Genomic DNA, 23,780 nt, shown 5'->3' on the forward strand with positions numbered 1-23,780 from the left:
TTTTGTAATCCTTCTGTGATTTAAATGTTATATTTGCCAGGTGTTTAAACACAATAACTTCCTAGTATACTGCAGAAAATGTTGCAAATAACTGAGCTTGGCTGTTATTACATGCACTGTAATCCAGTATTATTTCCAGTATTATTCAATCTTGGATGATTGATTGCTCATGCTCATTCCCCCTCTTTTTACATTTGCATTTACCTTTGTTGTTATCTAATGTGTACATAAAAAATGTGTTTTTCAAATAAATTTTTAAAATGAATTGCTGTCTAACTCTCTGTATCTCAAACCGCCGTACCCAAACACATTGTTTACGGCCAGTTCTTGACAAAAAGGGTTCACACTTCTTGGCCAGTTTGGTTTGAATAAAATGAACTCTGGTGTGATTGCTTACCTTGCATACAAGTGTGTGAACACACCCATAATGCTTCAGTGCAGTGGCACATTGATTAGAGTCAATAGTTTCATTGGGAGTCATATACAGACCTCTGCAGGAGAAACCTAAAACTGCAGCTTGAGGTAAAACTGTTCAACAGTCCCCAACAACAGACACACACACACACAATTCCTCCCCTTACCCCACATGAGTCCCCCACCCCCCCTTTACCTCCCAGTCAATGGGACCTGAGCAGTTGGCAGAGCTGCAATGGGTAAAAGGAGACTTGGGGAGGCTCAAAGGGGTACTGAGACCTACACATCTTTTCAGCTCTCTAATGAGATGCTTATGTAGAACTGCTTCCTGAAATGGGCTGATCAAAAGTGATCACAAGGGGTCACAATGTCACAGCAAAAGAAGCCTGTTTTTTTTCTCCCAAACTTTTTCTCAAGACTAAAAGTATTTATTTATCTATTTAAAGTCAGCATAAGGTTTGTGTCACATATCACTTCTTCTCTCATCTGACCACAAAATCACTTCCCACACCACACTTGGTCATTATTATGTTTTTTGGCAGACTCTCTAGAGTTCTGACATGCTTTCATTTTGAGTAATTGTTTCCTTTGTGCCACTCTCCCATAAAGGCTCATGTTATGCAGAACGCTTGATATGTTTGACTGGTGCAGGTTCTCAGCTTCTCTACGGCATCGGTCAGTCTTCCCTCTTGTTAATGCAGAGTTTTGATGAATGACCTTTTTAGACACTTTCTGATTATTCAACAAACAATGACTTTTTTTTCCTAATTTAGGTATTTTAGTTATTTAATCTTCATATTCACAGCTCTCCTTCAGAATCATAGCTCTTAACTTTGGAGTTTTCAGCCAAACAATGTGGTAGTAATTTTGGTGATTCACAGTTTGAGGCCAGTAGTTTGTCAGTTATGTCCTTGTTAGGGCAATTCTTCTTCATCATGTAAACTTAAAGCTTCTGCAACACTGAATGCTTATGTAAACAGCATATTTCAGCTTTTTTTATTTTAGTGTTGATTTCAAATGTAAAAACAATGTTAAAAGTTTAATTTCAGTGTTAAGAAACAAAAATATCAGAGAAAGCCCATTTTTGTCTATCCATCTGAAAACCCAAGCTCATTCTTAATGCAACCCGATCTCATGGCAATTCGTACGTATTTTACAATGTGGCTAATTCGTACGAATTTGTACGACCTCACTTGTACAAATTCATATGTTTTTTGCTAAATTGTACTTATTACACGAGTTGCCAAATTCATCTGAATTCGTACGAATTACCTACCCCTAACCCCGCCCCCAAAACCTATACCGATCACTGGGGTTTAGACAAATCAAATGAATTTGTACGATTTGTCTAAACTTTAGCCACCTCGTAAAATACGTATGAATTGGTTGTGAGATAGCGTTGCTTAATGCATTAGTTCTTAATGCACTATTGAACAGTTCTACACTTCGTCAACATGAAACTGACCCTATATACTTTTTTTTTATAAATGTTTTGTTGTGCATGATTCATTTGTGAGTGTTATTCAAAAAAGATTGTCTTGTAATCTTTCATTAAAAGTAATAACTTGCTTTGTCTTCAATATGAGTTTTCTTTCTCAGGCTGTCGCCAAGCCCTTTTTTTTTCTTTTTTACCCCTCCCCTCCCATCACCTGCATTCATGTCTTCACATATGTTCGTAAAGCCTAAAAGGCTTCAGGTGTGAAGGTTTTCAGCTGTCATTTAGCACTTACTGCACAATGAGGTAGAAATAAAGGAGGATGGGAGACGACTTGTGGCTGGGAGGAAGTGTTGTGGCAGTTAAGCCTCTCCTTCAAAACTGTTTACAGGGGACTGCCATTAATTTCAGCAAAGATTTATTTAGCATTTAGTTTAAAAACATTTTGTTGAATCATGCAATAACCAATATTTATATTAGTGGTCAATAAATATGTTTTTGTTCAGTGTTCAAATTATTATCCTCAATCCTAAATATGATTACAGACTTTTAAAGTACCGTTATTTACTGTTAATATGCCAAAGCTTGAAGTGTATTATTATTTCATCTCCTTCATGTAAATATACAATATAATGATTAAGCAATATTGCATGCTGGTTTACTGCATTACATTTTTGCATTTTTTACCACTGTACATGAGATAACTGTATATAAGCCCTCCACCAATCTTGCTGTTTGACGGTGATACAAACAAAACCATTTTTTCTATGACTTTCTTTCTTGTGAGGAACACAAAGATATTGATCAATAAGACCTGACATTTTTCAAGGATCAGTGTTTGATGTTTTGGCTGAAACATTTTAATCATTTCTAGGGTAACATAGGCTTATTAGGAGTGCTAAATAATAACTAAAAATAAATGTAGTTACTTCCCAATGACCAAATAGTGAACATTTCCTAGAAATATTGAAACAGGGAAAATATGGTTAATATTTGTTATAGCTGGCTTGATCATTCACAGTCTACTCACACAGTGACAGAGTAAATCGTTCACTTTCATTAGCTCTTCTTTGCTCAACCTTATTATTTAAGATAGCTAAAACATTTAAAAAAGAAAGAAAAAAAAAGAATAGCTGAATGGTAGGGATTTATTCATGCATCCTAAACAGATATTTACAGCAGCCAGCTCAGAACTGACCCAATAATGAGGGGAAAAAATAAAAAGAATGATAAAACATTTAAATCCTATAAGATTTATTACACACACAAGGAATTTGTCTTGATGTAGCTTTCAGTCAAAACAAACAAAAAAGCTACAGACAGACAGACAGACAGACAGATAGATAGATAGATAGATAGATAGATAGATAGATAGATAGATAGATAGATAGATAGATAGATAGATAGATAGATAGATAGATAGATAGATAGATAGATAGATAGATAGATAGATAGATAGATAGATTTTAGTTATAGTGATTGTTTAGTTGTGGTGTATATGGGTTAAGGGAGAATACGGCATTAATATGTGCTTTATAAGTACTATACTGCCAATATGCTAGTAATATGCATGCTAATAAACAACTAGTGAATAGTGAATGTGTGTACCTAATCTAAAGTGTTACCTTATTTATTTATTATTTTTTTTTAACTGTTCATTATCATTGATTGTGAGGAATGGCTTCAAAACCCACAGTGTAATCCATCAATGTATAATCTGATGGTATGTCTCTCACAAAAATGGGAGATTGGGTAATCGTTGCAAGTATTCATATTTACTTGAGACAGACCATTATTGAGGTTAAAAAAAATCTTGGTCTTCAATGCTGTCTGAGCCAGTTTTTTTTTCCACCTCAGTCTAAAAACGGGCAGCTTTTCCTCACTGCTGCATGCTGCTTTAAGGATCCTCCCTCCATTTTTTTGAGAATGAGCAGTGTATTCCAAGCCTTGCTGGGTTTGACTGCAGCAAAGGACAGGAGAGCGAGCGAGAGCAGTCGTGAAGGCAGAGGAGGAGGGGTTTGGTTAGCGGCGAGACTAACTACACCGCAGCAGGGCTGTGAGCGACCAGTCAGTGAGCATTCCCTTATCTACCAATGGAATGCAACAGCTGCAGCAGCCTGTGAGCGTGTGCTTTTCAGTCAGCGTGTTTGTAAAAGGGGGAGGGAGGGACGGTCATGGTGGGCCAGCAGGAACCCCCCTGAAAGACCCCCAACTCTCAACCCCCCACGTTCTCTAGCAGCTGGGCTCCTGAAAGGCAGCTCAACCAAACGTAAGCGTGAGAGGCACAGAGAAAGCAAGAGGCTCGACAGGGCAGCACACTCCGAGACAGAGAGAGAGAGAGAGAGAGAGAGAGCAGAAAGTAAGGGAAGTGGAGCAGGGAGCCTCGGAGGGGGGTTGAGGAGGTGAGCGAAGGGTGAAAAGGAAGAGAGGCGAGGGAGAGGGAAAGACAAAAGAGAAGGAGAACCAGAGTGGAGGGAGACCAGAGGGAAATGGCTTCGGAGGAGACCGCTGGAGGAGCTCGCAAAGCCACCAAGAGCAAACTATTTGAGTTCCTCGTCCATGGAGTGGTACGTACCCTCTCGGCACATGTGTGTGTGTGTGAGCTCAGCTACAGACACAGCCCATGCGTTTGAGTGATAGCGCTGAACGGTGTCCATGTGAAGGTTATTTCCAGTCCTCTGGATCCCGGCTCCGCGCCGCTCTTCTTTTTAAAGCGGAGACGGGGTGGGGAAGAGAGGCGAACGAGGGAGGTGAGTGTTAAAAAAAAAAAAAGAGCGAGAAGGATCGGCAAATGCAAAAGAAAGGCCAAAGGTAGCCACTTTGTCACTGGAGGCTGCATGCGTTTGGCAGCATGCCTAAGGTGACGAGCGCTTTCATTCAAAACACAAGCCACTCTCTGACTTAACACTATTATTACAACTCCAAGAACACATCAAGAGCTTCACAGATTACATCTCCTGTGTAGATTAGCGTGTCTGTTGTCATGTTGTTCATTAAAAATTCAAGCTATTTAGTCCTAGAGCCAAAGGGTGTATTTGAAGCAGTAGTAATGATTACTACTAATAATACTGTAACACGGACTGATGTTTCTCGTGTGACACTGTTAAAGGTTTGATGCAGAAGAGGCAATAAGGATCCACTTATTGTCTGCACCTTTGTGTACATACAGTAGCGCTGTAATCTTTTATTTATGATTAGCAGGGCTTTGTCTAGCCAGAGCCGATCAATCTGAAGTGAAAAGCAGTTTGTAGTAAAGTGAGTATAATGTGTAAAGCTGCATTCATTATGCTTCTTGTGCTCTGTGTTTTTGTTCTTGTTATAATTTCTTGCTGTTTCTCTAAAGCGACCTTGGCTACCTTAATAATACTTGTTTTACTACTACTACTACTATTTATAATGATAATAACAACATATTATTATAATATATACAATTATTATAATTACTTTTAAAGTATTACATACTTCATTGATAACTGTCTAGGATTGATTTTTTTTTATTATTCAGGGCTTTTTATTATATTAATTTGACTATTCAGCTACTGTGAGATATACACTAGTAACAGTTTTCTTTTTTTTTTAAATAAATACATTTTAAACATCCTGTTATTCAGAAAAGATGCATTAAATTGATCAAACATGACAGTAAATACATTTTATAATGTTACAAAATATATCTATTTTAAATGAATGCTGTTTTTAAAAAAACGGTTACGTTTTCTGTACATCAAAAACACTGATCACAATTTCTACAAAAATATTAAGCAGCACAACTGTTTTCAACATTGGCAATAGTAAGAAATGTTTCTTGAGCAGCAAATCAGCATATTAGAATGATTTCTGAAGGATCATGTGACGCTGAAGACTGGAGGATGCTGAAACCATATAGGAATAAATTACATTTTAAAATATATTCAAATAAATAAATAACAAATAAGTATTTATTTAAATGTTAATAATAATTCAAATTATTTCTGTTTTACTATATTTGTGATCAAATAAATGCAGTTTTAAGGCTGGAATAGAATACACCACATGACTTTTGCCCAGATTTTTGTCCTGATTTCCTAGACACCAGCTGACACTAGTTGCCGAAAGTCAGAGGCAGTCTGCAGATTTGAGAAAGATTCCATAGAAAATTGCATAGTATATGATTGTCACAGACCTTTTATTTATTTATTTATTTTAGCTTAATACTATGATTCCATCCAGTCATATGATATCAAACATGTTATTTTGAGCCGATTTCAGAAGACATTGTTTTCATTTGTCACGTGTTTCTGTGTGAGTTTGTTGTGTTCGGAACGACTTGAAAGTCTGATAGTGTGTGATCCTCAGTCATTTATTGTATGATGTCCAGTTTTCCCTCTTTAACTATTTACAAACTCGGCAAATGTATGATGACTAGTGTTTTAAAATCTGTTCAGATGTAGTGTATTCCAGCCTTTATTGAGCAAAGACTTTTAAACTATAGTGTATGTGATGACTTGAGTTCTTTATGGTTTAATAGTTAATTCTGGCATGCAATGTGTTTTATAATATATTTTCTAAGAGAACACTTTTTCACTTGCAGTAATAATCTTGGTTTGCTTCATAAATAACCTTTTGTTCACTGTTTGCCTCAGTTCTGCATAGAGTTGCTTTAACTTTTTACACATAAGGCTGAGTTTGGATGATGAATGAAGAAAATGGTGGTGTTGCCTCTGCAGACTAATTAACCTTGGCGAAGCACTGATTGTTCCTGGGCAAATGTTTCCCGCTCCTTATTTTGGCTTCCTCTCCTTTTATGTCCTCTCCTATGCTTGTGTTGTTCTCCTCTGCTTCTCCTATGTTTCTTTCTGGACTTATGAGTAATTTGGATTACCTCAGCCTGACCTTTGCTATTGTTCACCTTTCTGCTTCTGTGCTGCACTCCTGTCTGAAGCCTGTCATGTGCACGTTATACTGTATATTCTTTGTTACATGACAGCTTGTTTGACCACAACTTGAGCTTCAAGAATGTGGTGGTTCAGCCTTGTTCCCAAGGCAAGGAACAGTATGTGCACATCAAGGTTTGCAGTTAAGTTACAGTTTGAATAACTTCTAGTATGAGTGAAATTATGAGTGAAAGTTTATTTTGTGTCGAAGGAAATCTGTGGCCAGTTATATACAGTGTCTTTTGCCGTCTCTTGTTTGAATTTTCTAAATCAGTGTATTTGAAATGTTCTTGACATATTTTGTCTCTCTATGTTGAATCGCTTGTGCTTGGGCGATGACTTGTTGTTAGATTTGTGTATATTCTGTCTCAGTTCTTATTTTCTTTTTGATTTCTTCCAGACGCTTAGTTTTGGCTCAGTGTTGAGTTTAGATTAGGTGTCACAGTATCAGTGTTTTACTAATACACATTACTGGTAATCTGTTATTAACTCTTTCTCTCTCAGACACAAAATAAAATGTGCAGTCTAGGTTAATGACAGACTCAGTCTTACTGTGTAACTGTGTGGATAAATAAAGATGACCTACAGGTCATTTCACTCTAGGAGCGGAAACTTTCATTCCAGTTCACTTTAAACAAAGAAAACTTACTACCATGGTGAATTACAGTGAGATGAGAACAGTATTTTTACCTGTTAAGTTTTGGTTTAACTATAATAAACTGTTTAAAATTAAGTAGCAAAACAAAAACCACTATGACTTTTACCCCATTTTGCTTGTTGCTTCAAAGAACAATCATATTGTGAAACATTGCAATGATTTTGAAACTATCAGAAGAACTAAATGTAAAAATCGAACCTTTCATTTATATGTAACATGTACAGTCAGTTTTGTGTTTCCTGTGCTGGTTTGTCTCTGTGGTCATTGATTAAGTTATGCAGGTGTTTCTTATTGTGTTAATGATCTCTGTGTATATATAAGCCCTCAGTTCATTCTTTTCTTTGTTTCTAAGTTTAAAGTACAGTGATCTCCACAAATATTGGCACCCTTAGTAAATACGAGCAAAGGTGTCTGTAAAAATAAATCTGCATTGTTTATCCTTTTGATCTTTCATTCAAAAACTTCACAAAATTCTGATCTTTAATTCATAAAATGAGCAAAATCCAACCTTTCATTGGAGTAAAACAATTGAATGTGGGGGAAACTCACATTATGAAATAAATGTTTTTCTTCAATACATGTTGGCACCCATAGAAATTCTTATGAGTAAAATATCTCTGAAGTATATTCATAAATAAGTATATTCTGAAGTATATTTCATATTTAATTTTTTTTTTTTTAGCAGACCAGGGTGAATAGGAGCATGAAATTGTCCAGCCATGACTTCCTGTTCCACAGGAGTACAAATATGTGTAAACTCAAAGGCCAAATTCCCGTAATCATTCATCACAATGAGAAAAACCAAAGAATATAGTTCTGATGTGCAGCAAAAGATTGTTGAGCTTCACAAAATAGAAAGTGGCTGTAGGAAGATAGCTAAAGCACTGAAAATCCCCATTTTCTAAATGGGGATTTTCAAAGCCTAAAAAAAATTACCAAACAGCACCTACATCACCAAAAATAGTTTGGAACGGTTTCAAGAAAAATCCTCCTTCCTCATCCAAAACCAATCTCCAGTATATTCAGTTGTCAGACATGACTGGAACTTCAAAAGGGATCTGGTTCTATGGTCAGATGAAACTAAAAAGAGCTTTTAGGCATTAAACCCACCAGATGGATTTGGTGCACACCAAGGTTATAATCGTTAATGAAAATGAACGAAAAAACTAAAACTAGGTTGGAAAAAACATTGTCGTTAACTGAAATAAAAATAAAAACAAGGCATTACAAAAAAACGATAACTAACCAAAACTGTAATGTGTGTTTGGCAAAACTAACTAAAATAAAATAAAATTATAGATTAAATGTCCTTAGTTTTTGTCTTTGTCAATGTCTTTCATAGAGCAAATAACACACACAGAGCCCCTCCCCTTCGTGCACACCGCGTCTCCATGAGAACGAGTGTTCGAAGTTAAAAGCAAGGTTGGTATCTTGTGAACACCTTTACACAATCACACATTAAAAAGTGGTATAAAAATATTTTTAATTCTGAATATAATTTTGTAAAGTTGGTTGGCTCTTTAGGTTTTTTACTGGTGTTGAGACTGTTTACATATTTGTGCCCATATACATTTTATGTACTGGTTTTATTTTTGAATGAATATTTTCTAAAATTGTATGATGTTTTTGTTGAGTTATTATTACACAATACTTTTTCTGACCTTTTTGAATCTTGCCCCTGACAAATAACCCAAATTACAAAAAAGACTAAAACTAACACTAAAACTAAACTAAAACTAAGCATTTTCAAAAAAGAAAAACTAAACTAAACTAGCAAACCCACTTTAAAAACTAAACTAAACTGAATTTGAAAACAAAAAGTCAAAACGAAATAAAAATAAAAACTAATGAATAATGCAAAATTATAATAACCTTAGTGCACACATGGATAAAAAGTACCCCATGCCCACGGTTAAATATACTGCTGGATCTTTAGTGCTGTGGGACTATTTTTCCACTGGAGTTCCTGGACATCTTGTTCAGATACATGGTATCAGGGATTCTATCAAATACCAACAGATAAAAACCTGACCGCTTCTGCTAGAAATCCAATAATGGGCCGTTGTTGGATCTTCCATCAGGACAATGATCCAAAACAAACATCAAAATCAACACAAAAATGTGTCACTGAGCACAAAATGAAGCTTCTGCCATGGCCATCCCAGTCCTCTGACCTGAACCTTAAAGAAAATAAGTGGAGTGAACTGAAGAGAAGCACCAACATGGAGCTGGAAATCTGAAGGATCTGTAGAGATTCTTCATGAAGGAATGGTCTCTGATCTCTTGTCAGGTGTTCTCCAAACACATCAGGCATCATAGAAGAAGTGTCAGAGCTGTTATCTTGGGAAAAGGATGTTGCATTAATTGGGTGCCATTAATTGTGGCCAACGTGAACTAGAGAAAAACATTTATTTCATAATGAGCTTTTTCCCCCATTGTCAGTTGTTTTACTTAAATGAAAGGTTAGAATTTTGTGGGGTTTTTTTAATGAAAGATTTATTTTCACAGCCTCCTTTGCTCATATTTACCAAGGGTGCCAATATTAGTTGAGGGCACTGTAATTGTGTTTCATGTTTTCTCCAAGCGTTCTGTTATGATTTAATAAAGACTGTTTATTTTTGGATTCTCTATTGTTGTGCACTTCTGTGCAACCACACTGCTTGTCAATATGTTTGCATGCACTAATTTTCGTCAGTCTGTATGAATCCAATACAATTTCAGATTCTGAAAGTTGTGTTTAAATAAACTCTAAACTTTGCAATCAGATTCACATATTCGTTTACATGTATTCTGAAAGAAAGAAAAAATCAGTGCATGCGCAGTACCCAGTTGCCTCATTCAGAAATGGAGAAAGCTACCTCAGTGATGTAACCAGGGCTATCGTAATTTCCATTTTGCCTCGATGACATGTTTATATTTCAGAAATTTATTATTACTATAAAATACCACTCTCCTTCACTGACCAGTTTGTAAGACATAATACATCAACGAACATTCAAGGGCTTACATGGCTAAAATGTTCCAGTTCAATTGATTATTTAAGACCTACACCACCCCTCAGTCAGATCAAAATTTAATTCAAATCAAGCTCAGTCAGACTGAGTTGTTTACTTGAAGGTTTTCAGTCCTATTATAAACTGACTTTGGTTACATATAAATATAACTAATGTAAATATCTGCAGTAACTCGTAGAAGGCACAAGAGTGAAGTAATGTAGTTATGGACGTCTATCTGATCAGATGCCTGTGCGCTGCGCAGTTATTGTATTAACAGCAAGCAAAGAAAACTCAAGAGGGATGTGCATGTTTTTGTGCAAAAAATTGTTTATCAGCCAGAATCGGGCAGAAGTGCTCATCACTCAAAGCTGATTGACAGCTCAAACACTGCCAGTCTCTCTGAAGTGCAAATCCACATGGTGTGACTGCTGGAAAATATTCCAAATAAAATGTTTTCCTTCCTACCTGCATCCAAATTTATATTCAAAGAGGTTTGTGAACAAAGCAGCGACTAAGAGAGAGACAGCAAAGGACAGTAATTGTTTAAACTATTTTAAGTGGTACATTTCATGTTCAGGGTTTTTTTTTTTTTTTTTTTACTCTGTTTATGTGTGAAATCATTACTCTAATAACAATAGGAATCTGATGAAAGGCTCTTATACCCCGTCTCTAGCCATTAAGCATGATAATTTCTCCTGCTTGGTCAGTTTTTCCTGTGTTCATGTGAGCATAAGACAGCTGAACAGCAAACACACAGTTGAAAGCATCTGGCAACACATCAGACAGAAAGACAAAGAAAGTGTTTAGCTGCAGCATTCAGGGAATAACAGAAATGTTACACCTGCAAGCGTGTGGCCTTATCAAATGCTAAATATCTCATTGTAAGTCATTGTCTTTCATTACCTTGCAACTCAATGCTACCTGCACAGTCTGCTCTTATTTCACAACAGTCTAGAGTTCACTTCATCTGTCTCCTGACCTGCAGACATAACAGAGCTCAAGCCCATGTGAGGTACATCATTAGTAGGTACATCACAGTCACTTCCTTTGTGTAAATTAAACACAAACCCATCTAAAATCAGCAGTTAGTTACTCTCACACATTTGTTCCACATTCCACATCTGCAGCAGTTCAATGCCAACCCTTCCTGTTTAACTGAAGTGCAAAGATGTTTCTCACAACATAGCCACATGGTGAGAAAGTTATAGTGTTTAACATAACTATGCCATAGGATTAGGATTCATCCACACCATTAGGAATGGTGGTTCTCCAGTGGTTTTTTGACTTTGGCGGCTTTATAGATTTAATAATGTTGAGCAGCACTTCATCAATCAGATGTGGTTAGTGAAAATGTGGTTACTTTACTTTTAAAGTAAAGTAAAGTAAAGTAAGCTTTGTCCTCCTCGGTTACTGTTGCTACAGTAACTCAGAAGTTCCCTCAGAACATCCCATAAGAATGAACTGGAGATTTTTTGGTCCCACTTTATATTAAGTGGCCTTAACAACTATGTACTTACATCAAAAAATAAGTACAATGTACTTAATGGGTTCATATTGAATTGCAAAACACTTTTGCTGCTATTGAGGTGGGATACGGGTAAGGTTAGGGAAAGCTTTGGTGGTTTGGGTAGGTTTAAGGGTAGGGGTAAGGGTTAAGGGATGGGTCAACAGTGTAATTATAAATGTAATTACAGAAATTAATTACAGATGTAGTTACATGCATGTATTTTTAAAATATAAGTACAATGTAAAAACATGTTTGTACACAATAAGTGCATTGTATCAAATGATTAATTTAAATGTAAGTACGTACTTAATATAAAGTGGGACTTTTTTTTTTTTCCCTTGCTCATCAATTGGTAAAATGTTTAGTTTGGCCTTTTTCTTTAAAGCTGTTGTCTGTAACTTTTTTGTCTTCAAAATTTACAAAAATTATATAATAATGAGAATGTACAACATAAATCCATTTTCCAAAGCGTGTTTTTATCTTAACCTGAATCATTATGGTACACTGTTTTTTAAATAAGTGTTTATATTCCAACTACTTTAGACCGGTCTGGTAGAAATCGCTGTGGAGTAGCACAGTACCTCGTCATCATAGACATAAACAGAGAGAAGTAGCTCCGGCTACAATGTTCTTCTACAAGACACATGCAGTTCTGTTTATTAACTGCTGGAGCACCAAAAGTTACAGACTGCAGCTTTATAGAAATTGTTAAATTATTTAGTAACATAAGTCATAGAACATAACTTTCGAGACTTGGAATTTGAAGAAGAAAAGGCTTCTCACAGTCAACTTAAAATATAAACTCTTTTGATAATGATTACAAGTGATAACAACATTGGTGTAAAGTGAATTTGATTTGGTTGGATTATTATTATTTTTTTATGATTCATAAGCTTTTTTGGATTATTCATTCTGACACATCTCTTGCAATAGTAGATGAAACTGAAAATAGGTGAAAAATTATGTTTTGGATGAGAAATTATTGTGTAATACCAAACTATTAAATACTGAACTTTTGAAATTATGCTTTGTGATACATCAGTGCATTTTTTACACTTGATTTTCCCCTGAAATGCAGTTCTGTCCTGCTTTCAGCGTTTTGTCATTATATCATCTTTTTCTTCTCTTTCATCTGTTCCCTCAACATTTCTTTGTTTGATATGGCTTCAGTTATTCTCATTGAACTCATTTTCCTCATTATGACTTAGACAAAGAGTGTACACTTTTGTCTATTTTTGTCTTACCACTCTATGTATTTGTTTTTTTTCTGTCACTCCAAGACGTACCTTTGACATGCTCTCAAATTGCCTGTCCAATTTTACTGCCAGCACAACAATCCTAACACTGAGGGGTTTTTTTTGTTGTTGTTGTTTTTTTTTTTCTTAGTAAAGAAAAAAAAAAAAGTATCCTGCCTTGCATTCATTAACCTATCTCTACCATGTTTGTCTAATTGGCTGGTTCATCTTTATTTAGAGCATGGATGTGTATTATCATAGGGAACTTTATCTTTCATCAAGTTGTATTCATCCCTCAATTCCTGTGCACCCATCATGTCTGTCACTTTCACATATATATATGTAAGGGATAATCAATGGCCAGCTGTGCATTAAACGATTATAATGCACAACGTGGAGGTGATTAAAAGTGGTGGGGCAGCGTTGGCAAGAAGTTTCTACACTCCTGAATGTTTCTGTCTGTGCGCAGCGTGATTTCCAGTCTCTGTGTGCGAGTGATGTGTGTGCTTCAATCAAAGTTAAGCTGACTTGTAACTACCTGTGCATTAAACGGTTTTAATGCACACGTTTCAGCCAATGAATGGAGTATTCAGACCAGCATATACATGTACACCACCACAGTCTGTCTATATTGACCTGTTCAATTCAATAGTGATCCTATTAATCTAGAGCTCTCATTTCCTGTTATGTCAATCACAGTACTTTAAGTTGGTTTAATGTTATTTTACCACAGTTAAAACCATGCCTCATTCTAATGTAATTTGATTAATAACTAATGCAATGAAATTGCATCTAAAAGATAAAATATCATGGGTTTGTATTAAAAAAAGTTGAAACACACACCATCTGTTCTTGGGGAGACATTTATGTGTGACAAGACTATGGGTTTACTCTTTCAAAGACATTTGTTCAGCATCGTGAGCTCTTGTACGTGTGACCTGTTGTCTCTGGTGTCACAAGTGTTGAGTAGGTTGTGCATGAATTGTGTGTGCAGTTGCTTCTGCTATTATGGCAGGCAACAGCTGCTTATGTACTAGTCAGTTATAGTACGTTGAACAGACCCTATATTGATAGATATTTAAATCTTCACCTCACTTTAAACTTTAAATAAACACAAATGTGCAAATATTATTTTCATGTAAATTATTTTAAAATGTATTTTTCACAATTGATTGTTAGTTATTTGTTAGTTATGTATGTTTACAAATCACCATTATACTGATTCACTCTACACTATATCTGTAAACTCTTGTTTCAGACTGTGTTAATCATGTTCATTTTCTCCACCTCAGTTTCTTATGTCCATCGTTTGGTTGTCGCCTTTTTTCAGCGGCCTGGCATGCCATCAGGAGCACGAATGCCTCATCAAGGGGCCCCAATGGGGCCTCCAGGACCACCGTATGGAGGGAACACTGCTGTCCGGCCTGGACTTACGAATCAGAACATGGAGGCCAGTCGTAAACGTCCCGCTCCTTCACAGCAGCAGATGCAACAGCAGCAGCAGCAGGCAGTACAGAATCGAAACAGGAAGTGAGTATAATATAACATATACTAATGATCAGGAACCCACATAAAAATAAGAGGATGATATCATAACAGGAACATAATGTAGGTTGTAGACTTATGTAGGCTTTAGAAATTGTGAACCCCTGTTGAAGCAGCAATGTGGAGTGTTCACAATATATAAGAACTGACAGGTTTGAGTCCGACCTCCTCCTGTTCCTTTCTCCCTCCACTATCATATGAATAAAGAATTAAAAGAGACTAAAATCATTAACCCTTTAATTTTTAATCCTGGGTTAACATCATTCTGGGTTATCCTGGCAAAAGCAGTAGTAACCCCATTTTGGAGCAGTAATCCATGGTTAAAAGCAGCTCTCACCCCTTTTTAACAATACAAATGTGAAAGGCTAATTTAAGGGATAGTTGACCCAAATATTCTGTCCTGATTTATTCACCCTCATGTCGTTCCAAACCTGTATGACTTCCTTTCCTATGTGGAGCATAAAAGACATTTTGGTGATCATTGACTTCCATTGTATTGGCAAAAAAACAAACACTGAGACATTTTTCAAAATATCTTCATAGAAGAAAGTCATGCAGGTTTGGATGGACATGAGGGTGAGTAAATAATGACAGATTGTTCATTTTTGGCAAACATTCACTTTAACCTAGGGTTAAGATTAGCATGGAAAAAAGACATTGAAGGTGTGTCAGTGTGCCATGAGTTTGGAAGGTCTTCAATACTAGACAACACTCTTGTATGAGCCCCAGTACACTGTCACTGTATTCCTACAAACTATAGTACAGACACACTGGAACTGAAGTGTTTAATACAGCCAGAGCTGAATTGGTTTTCATTTAGTATGTCGATTGCCTCTGTTGCATTGATGGTTGGATGGGAAGATGTGTTTCTTCCTCTGACAGGAACTCAATTCTGTATGTTTCAAGAGAATGGCCTGATCCTGGCTGGCATGAGTTTTGATCTCAGTACATGCAGCTTAATGTGTAGCAAAAGAATTTGCATGTATAATATATATATATATATATATATATATATATATATATATATATATATATATATATATAGCAAACAGCTCTTAAAAATGAAGTTATTATGACTGTATTGATGTAGGTTTCATTATGTTTTTTCCTAGTCTTACACTATGTCCTAACCAGGTGCAAAGTGATAAAAAAGGTGCAAAAAGTTTCTTTTTCATGTAAAGATTTTGTCCTAACTGACCACAATGAGCAACAGGGCATGTTGTCTCTTACTTGATTTCTATTGAGTTGTTAAGTCGGACGTCACAGTTTCCAGCCCCAAACGCTTCTTCAGATCCCAAAAGCAAACAACAAACAGTGCTAATATACACTCACACTGTGCTGTAGTACTACTGAAAAATAATGATCCTTACCTTTATCTCTACACTAAAATACCAGTTGGCCAGACAGTGATTCATCATTTCTGAATCGTTAAAATATTGGCGTCCAGGACACGGTGAACCCAGAAACTGTAGTGTACACCGTAGGTTTTTAAAAGCTTTACTTAAATGCGCTATAAACATAAACAGTGCTCAAACGGCTGTTGAAACGGTATTCTACGTTGAAACGGAGTAGAGGCATCGACTCAAAAACAGTATTATCAGAATGAACTTAACTAGTGAATTTCAGTGGTGGTGTGCTGGGTAGCCCCGCCCACAGTAAAATCTCATTTGTCCAAAATGTATCTCCATGTAGAGTAGCTGTAAATTAGACATCACCATATCTTCTGTTTGTTTTTAATTGCATCATGTCACTGAGTAGTTTCACATCGACTGTGGAGAAATAAATTGCCTGTTGCTGGAAACAGGGAATTGTGTTATTCTCATCATCACTCTCGTTTTGCAGCTTTCTTATTAGGATGTATATTTCTTCTGATTTAATTTGCACTGTTTGTTCGTGGTTGCCATTTCTTGGCTGTTTTTGTATGAGAAGATTGATCCAATATGGCCCAATATGGTCCTTTCTTGTAAATCTCTGAAAATTCCCAAGTGTTTTAAATGGGGTCACTCTGTGGTCTTGTATCACAAATCTCTGTGACATGTCTTAGTTTGGGCAGTGGCGATTGTTTAGTTGCAGTTAATCTGATCTGTGGAGTCTTCAGTCTGCTGGCCAACCACTGACTGTGCTGTTGTGACAGAAAGGGGCCACTCACTGAGAAAGAGTTTATATAATACTTGTTTTGTCATTTTTCTGGATGTCTCTCTCTGTCTCTCTCTCTTTCTGTTGTGTCTTCTCTGACTCAGCTCCATTGATTCACATACTTGCTCATTCTGTCTGTCGACCTTGTCTGACACATTAGTGTAACATTATCTTGTATTGCTACAACCCTCCTGTCTGACTAATCAATGCAGTAGTGTGTGTGTGTGTGTGTGTGTGTGTGTGTGTGTGTGTGTGTGTGTGTGTGTGTGTGTGTGTGTGTGTGTGTGTGTGTGTGTGTGACATATCAGATCCTTTGTCCTCTAGTTCTGCTGTTTATTTTTGCAACTCCCATGTCTGTTTTTTGTATTCAGCTTTTTTTAATGTGTCGACAACATATACAGCAATTCTTAACTTGCACACAAACACACTCAGTACCCTCTAATGGAGGACCCTTCGAATGCCATCAGGAAGCCTGTGGGATTTCCTGGACCAAATGAGATGCCAGGGAGGCAGATGGACATGAGAGAGGCCCAATCAGATCCAACACTCGGATCAAAGTAGGAGTTTATTCTGCTGCATGATGGATTCACACGTTTTGATCCCACCCTTGTCCCGAGCCTTGACCCCTTTACCCTGGCACATCTTGTCTCCAGAGACATTTCCCTAACAAGGATTTCCCCCCCTCACTTCTGATTTACCACAGGCTTGATGTTTGATGGTTATTATCAAAGATTATTCCTTCATACAGCAATGTTTGATGATTCAGTTGTAGATCAGCTGATGTCAGTCTGTTCAATCTAACCTGACATTTGAGTCAAAGATTTATGTTATTAAATACTTTGCTGAATTTAGCATGGATGTGCTTGCATGTCCTGTTGCATGGCATGATGGCAGATGTAGTATGCGAGAGCTTGTTTTACACTTCAATGTAAAGCGTCATCTCTAAATGTTTTCACAAATAACTAAATATGTATTAATAAGTCTGGCCGACTGAGTTGTGCATTTCTTAGTTGATAGGATAAATATATTGAGCAGGTGAAATAAGCCAAAGTGTGCATATAGTTTTATTTTATTTTACTTTTACTTTTACTAAAAACACTCATAAACTAATGAGTTCTACCCAGAGATTCATTGTGGAATGACAAAAATTGGACATGGTGATAATTTTCCCTGATCTCACAGTGTTTGTACTTTTAGGTTTTGTTTTGATGATTGTTACACCCTGCTTTTGACGTTAACGACGTTACTTTTTGTGCTCACATAAATAGTAGAGCATTCAAATATGAGCACAAATTTAATTGCATCCAACACAATCATGTATTGACACACCTGTCTGCACAACACGAGCTGGTCCTGCGGACCTCTGCTGCTTTCCGAGCTTCAACTTGTGCAAGTTTAAGCAGTAACGATTCTATTTGATTCTAGTAACGTCCTCTGTACCAATGGTTGCCAGCACCATCTGGGCTGGCGAGGCACACACACACACTCCCACACCGGTTTTCCCGCATCCTGGACCAGCCCCAGAATTTTAGCAGATGTCCCGGGTGCTCCACTGTCAGTCTCCATAGTAACATCTTGGTTTTTTTTTCTGCCTTTCCTCTCCATTTCCCCTTTCTCCCTCTTTCTGCAGTGCCAAGAGGAGGAAGATGGCTGATAAGATCCTTCCACAAAGGGTGAGTAAGAGATCTGAGCCTTTTCATTGCTTCATTGGTTTGACTGGGTTTTTTTGTGTGTGCAAATGTGCACGGATGAAGATGCACGGGCGTGCACGTCTGTTCTCTATCTCGGCCCCTTTAGAGGGGCGGAATCCTCTACCAAGCAAGCGATACGATGGACACAAATGTTTTGGAGGGCTTTTGCATTCAGTAATTGTCACAATAACCAGAAAATATAGATATACTCTACACTGACAACAGGCCTTTTAAAAAATATTTATTGCATATTGCAGAGAATATCCAGATAATTTAATAAATGTAATAAATTCTAGACAATATTTCTATATATAATAAATAATCTAAAATATTTGACAGCATTACGGCTGTGGGTTCATGGTGATGGTGTTGCTTGAAATCTACTATTTGTAACTTAATCGCTAAAATAGGGTTTGAACATTATTGTTTATGGATGATTGTGTTTTTAGTTTTTTTATAGTCACTGTGTCACTATGAGTTGGTTGTGTTAGATAAGATAAGCAGCGCTATGTGTGAGTGTTATCAGGCAATATAGATAGATAGAGCTCCAGTGGAGATGCCAGACGTATTAGTCATTGACAAAATACTCAGTCTGTCGTCCACAGAACAAGAGGGGAAAATAATTAGGATTGTTTGGATTTCCTTCAGTGCATCCATTTACAAAATGAGGTTTTATTGAATTATTTTTTTCAGATTCGTGAGCTTGTTCCAGAGTCACAGGCGTATATGGATCTGTTGGCATTCGAGCGCAAATTAGACCAGACCATAATGCGCAAACGGGTGGACATCCAAGAGGCACTTAAGAGACCCATGAAGGTATTTCTCATCCCCATTATCCATATATTCTTTTTTTTTTAGTTTCATGTTTCAGAACAGATCTGTTTTGTTTTGTTTTCAACCAATTAAAAAATATATATGTCTTAGCACTTTTGTTAACCTATATATCAGAGCTTTTAAAACCCGTAAAGCAGAAGGAGCCTTGGGACAAGAATTTTCACCTGCAGTCTCTTACTGAACCATTTTAAATATTGCTTGCATAAATCAACAGAAACAACTTATATGAGCTTAAAATGAGGCTGGTGTCTAGCTTCTTATATTTTACCCATTACCAGCTTAAACACATTTTTCCCAGCATATTGCCTCTGTATTTTTGTGACTAAACTGAGAATTGGATGAAGGTAAATATTATGATAATCTCTTTTTTGTTCTATTTGAAGCAAAAGCGAAAACTGCGTCTCTACATCTCCAACACGTTTAACCCTGCCAAGCCTGATGCAGAGGACTCCGAAGGCAGCATTGCATCCTGGGAGCTGCGTGTGGAGGGCAAACTGCTGGATGATGTGAGCCAATTGCACTTTAATCAATAATTGCATAATACAGCTATTTTAAATCCTTTCATATATAAAACACTGGGGTGCTGTTGCTTTTGTTTTGTTGCTTTGTTTGGGGATAAATATCACATAAACTGTCTGCAGTGTTTGATCATGTGCTTTTTGTCTCTGACATCATGAATTGTGAATGGCAGCTATGTGCCTTTTCAATTAGTGAGGTTAAATTTACTATCTTAGGCTCCAAGTCTTGACCACAGACATGTGCCTCGCTTACCAGTGAGATCACTTCCCAGTCTCCATCCAAACTTACATGCCAGAAAGTTCTGTGGGTCCATTGACTTGAATGTTTTTCCTTACCCTGTTCTTTTGATAGCTGTATGCCTGGCCCTATTCAAAATAAAATAAATATTCATCTAAAGCTCTGTCGACAGCATTTGCGGTATGCTTTTATTGTCAGAAAGAAATTTCAGTAACACTTGAGTATAGGGAACACGTATTCACTATTAACTACGAACTTTCCCTCAATAAACTCCTAATTTACTGTTTATTAATAGTTAGTAAGGTAGTTGTTAAATTTAGGTATTGGGTAGGATTAAGAATGTAGAATAAGGTCATGCAGAATAAGGCATTAATATGTGCTTTATAAGTACTAATAAATAGCCAATATTCTAGTAATATGCATGCTAATGAGCAACTAGTTAAAAGACCCTAAAATAAAGTGTTACCGAAATTTCAACCTAAAAAGCATAATTCCTGTAATACACTTAGGTCTACAGTGTCATGATCAGTTAAAAAATAAAACCCTGTTACTTTTGCATCGCATAACTGTGAGATACCAGGAAGGGACGTGACATAACTATTCATGAAGTGCTGTTTAAATGGAGCAAACTCTACCCACTGGAATATATTAGTAACGAATAACCAGAAGTTAGAAGAAATTGTTTTGCTCTTTAAAGGTATATTAAGGTAACTTGCCTGTTATCTATAATTCAGCAATGCATAAGTATATTTTATTTTTTCATTGACAATGACCTGAAGTCTGCTTAGTGGTTTCCATCAGAATGATAAAACAGAAGTCTAGTGAGCTGAAGCTGAGGGTCGTTGCACATTTGTTTTTGCTCAAGCATGTTCCCTTCTTCTACAGCCACAAAAGCACTGGAGCATGGCTGAACATGCAAAATGTTTCTTACCTGTGCAAGTAGAAAAAATACTTTGACATTCATGACCTTCATTATCTCATTAACGATAGCAACATTTACCCATGTAAAGACAGCAGAATAAAGAATAAAGTAAGACATACTGTCATCAGTGAAATCATAGGTTTATAAGATAATATAGAATGTTGTTGTTTTCTTTGTTGAAAGCATTTTGGATTATGATCTGATATACTTGCTAATGTACCAGTTTGATTCATGTTATTGAAGCCCATCAGTACATCTGATGTACAGTTATGCATACTGTAAGATTTTTGAAGATGAACTGAAGCATGCGGACTAAATTCTTAAAGGTTTACGCAATACAGCATAAATTCAGCCTCTTGGTTCAGTCTCTAACCAAGACCCGTTTAGCTAATACACTTGAGGTATGCTTTTCCATGCAAAAAGAAATGAAACTAGTACTTATTGATGATGGCTTGAAGAGCTCAAGCCGTGTCTGGGCTGAATGGAATGTTGTCCTGCACAGCAAATCATCCACCAGTTTACCACATTTCATTTGAACATTCAGGCTGTTCTCTTCCATGGAACGTCTACCAGGAAAGTTTATGATGTGGTGTAAGGTTCATGTTTTCCAACAATGTCTTTATACTTAAAACTGGATAGTTTGCTCAATGGCACACTCTGAAAACAGTATTCATGCTTTCATTCACAGCCAGGCAAGATGAAGAGGAAGTTCTCCTCTTTCTTCAAGAGTCTGGTGATTGAGCTTGACAAAGACCTTTATGGCCCTGATAACCATTTGGTTGAGGTTGGTGTTTGATTTTCTGCTTGAATGAAAATGTATCGGCAATTCCTATAACCAAGAGCTAAAACTACTATATATATATATATATATATATATATATATATATATATATATATATATATATATATATATATATATCTTTATTATATATATATACCTTTACATATATATATATATCTTTATTATATATATATATATACCTTTACATTATAGTACATACAAACATGACATATAGCACTTTGTTCATTAAAGATGTGTGCTGATTGTCATTCAAGTTATTTTTCTTTACAGTTAATGTAAATCTGTGCATTTTTGCTTTTCCTTAGTGACTCTGTACAAGCATGTTGATTTCTCTTTTCTTCTGCAGTGGCATCGTACCCCAACCACTCAGGAGACAGACGGTTTCCAGGTGAAGAGGCCTGGAGATGTTAACGTGCGCTGCACCCTGCTGTTAATGCTGGATTACCAGGTAAAGACAACAAAATGCATCCAGCAATGTTAACATGCGCTGTAAAAAAAATCCCTGTAAAATTTACAGTAAAAAAACGGCAGCTGTGGTTGCCAGAACTTTACAGTAAAAAATATGGTAGCACTGTTTTAGGTTTTACAGGACAGCACTTAGTTTACAGTTCAAAACCGTATAATTTAAACATTTATTTTGTAAATAATTACGGGTCATAACTGTTTATTTTATACATTGCACAAAACGGTAAAAAAATGTTAATTGTTAATTTACCAACCTACTGAAGTACTAATATCTGTTTTGTGCCTTTGTAATACATTGACAACCATCAATAACACAGTGGTGATGAGATTCACATGATGAATCAAAGCTCATCACAAGCAGCTTTAAGCTGAGAAGGACAATACTAATATATAGAAGGTGCACACAGTGTCATTCACACAAACACTAAACACCATCATGGTAACACACATGAAATAAAAAATGCAATAAACATTATTTAACAACATTAGATGTAACATAAAACTCTAATGTACATAATGGATTAAAAAAAAAAAAAAACTAAGAAGAAACAGAGTTTTGTCAGCAAAAATACATCAAATGTGAAGTGTCACGCAGTGAATTGTGGGAATGTCAATTTACAGTTTTTCACTGTAAATTATACAATGACTTTTTGTTTTTCAGCATTTTCACTGTAAATTTAACAGTATTCACTGAAAAATTACATTAAATGTACCGTTAGATCTATTACAGTTATTCACTATGGTACCAAAACTTTCTGTAAACCAATTAACTGTTTTTCACCGTAACTTTTTTACAGTCTTTTACCGATAAAATCATGGTCATTTTTACAGTGTGTATATTAACTGAAACTGTTGATCAATAACTGCAAAATTAAACTGTATCATTTGTCATATCAAATTTTAGAACAATTTGTCCATGGACTTGTGTGATTTGCTTTTTGATTGTAATTTTGTTTTTGACCTCAAAGCTTTGAGATTACCAGGAAGTTTCATTGAAATAATAAGTTGATGGTATAGTGAAGATAGTAGTGAAGGGTGAATATCACATATATATCTGTTTATTAGAAAAAACAGGAACTCTGTGAGCAGCGGCTCTACTTATTAATTAATTTGTAATGCTTTATTTTGTACTATTTGGCCTACGTTTTTAAATTACAACTTTAAAAGTTAATTGAACTGAATAATATATTGAATGAAAAGCTAATTAATTGTAAGTATGCGTCAAAACTCTTGTGTCCTGTTGTATGCAGCCACCTCAGTTTAAGCTGGATCCACGTCTGGCTCGTCTGCTCGGCATACACACACAGACTCGCTCCAGTATCATTCAGGCCCTCTGGCAGTATGTCAAAACCAACAAACTGCAGGACTCACATGACAAGGAGTACATCAACTGTGACAAGTACTTCCAACAGGTACGCTTAATTAGAAGCATTGATTAACATTAATCACAATCTGTAATTATTGAATGAAT

General features: G+C 36.2%; 1 protein-coding gene across 5 annotated transcripts in view; it reads left to right on the top strand.

Annotated features, from left to right (window-relative positions):
- smarcd3b (SWI/SNF related, matrix associated, actin dependent regulator of chromatin, subfamily d, member 3b) overlaps positions 1-23,780 on the top strand; it is a 45,527-nt gene that overhangs the window by 15,652 nt on the left and 6,095 nt on the right. The window contains exons 1-9 of one of the 5 annotated variants that reach the window (XM_067402109.1): positions 4,042-4,416; positions 14,489-14,688; positions 17,307-17,396; positions 18,470-18,512; positions 19,224-19,346; positions 19,748-19,870; positions 21,731-21,826; positions 22,191-22,292; positions 23,560-23,721. In XM_067402109.1, the coding sequence (XP_067258210.1) occupies positions 4,339-4,416; positions 14,489-14,688; positions 17,307-17,396; positions 18,470-18,512; positions 19,224-19,346; positions 19,748-19,870; positions 21,731-21,826; positions 22,191-22,292; positions 23,560-23,721 (1,017 nt within the window). In that variant the 5' untranslated portion in view covers positions 4,042-4,338. Of the gene's footprint in view, positions 1-4,041; positions 4,417-4,455; positions 4,600-4,631; positions 5,105-14,488; positions 14,689-17,306; positions 17,397-18,469; positions 18,513-19,223; positions 19,347-19,747; positions 19,871-21,730; positions 21,827-22,190; positions 22,293-23,559; positions 23,722-23,780 lie in introns of those variants that run through there. The other 4 variants (XM_067402112.1, XM_067402111.1, XM_067402110.1 and 1 more) reach the window with 4 other exon arrangements.

This window comes from Chanodichthys erythropterus, chromosome 11 (assembly GCF_024489055.1).
Source record: "Chanodichthys erythropterus isolate Z2021 chromosome 11, ASM2448905v1, whole genome shotgun sequence".
NCBI classification, from domain to species: domain Eukaryota; kingdom Metazoa; phylum Chordata; class Actinopteri; order Cypriniformes; family Xenocyprididae; genus Chanodichthys; species Chanodichthys erythropterus.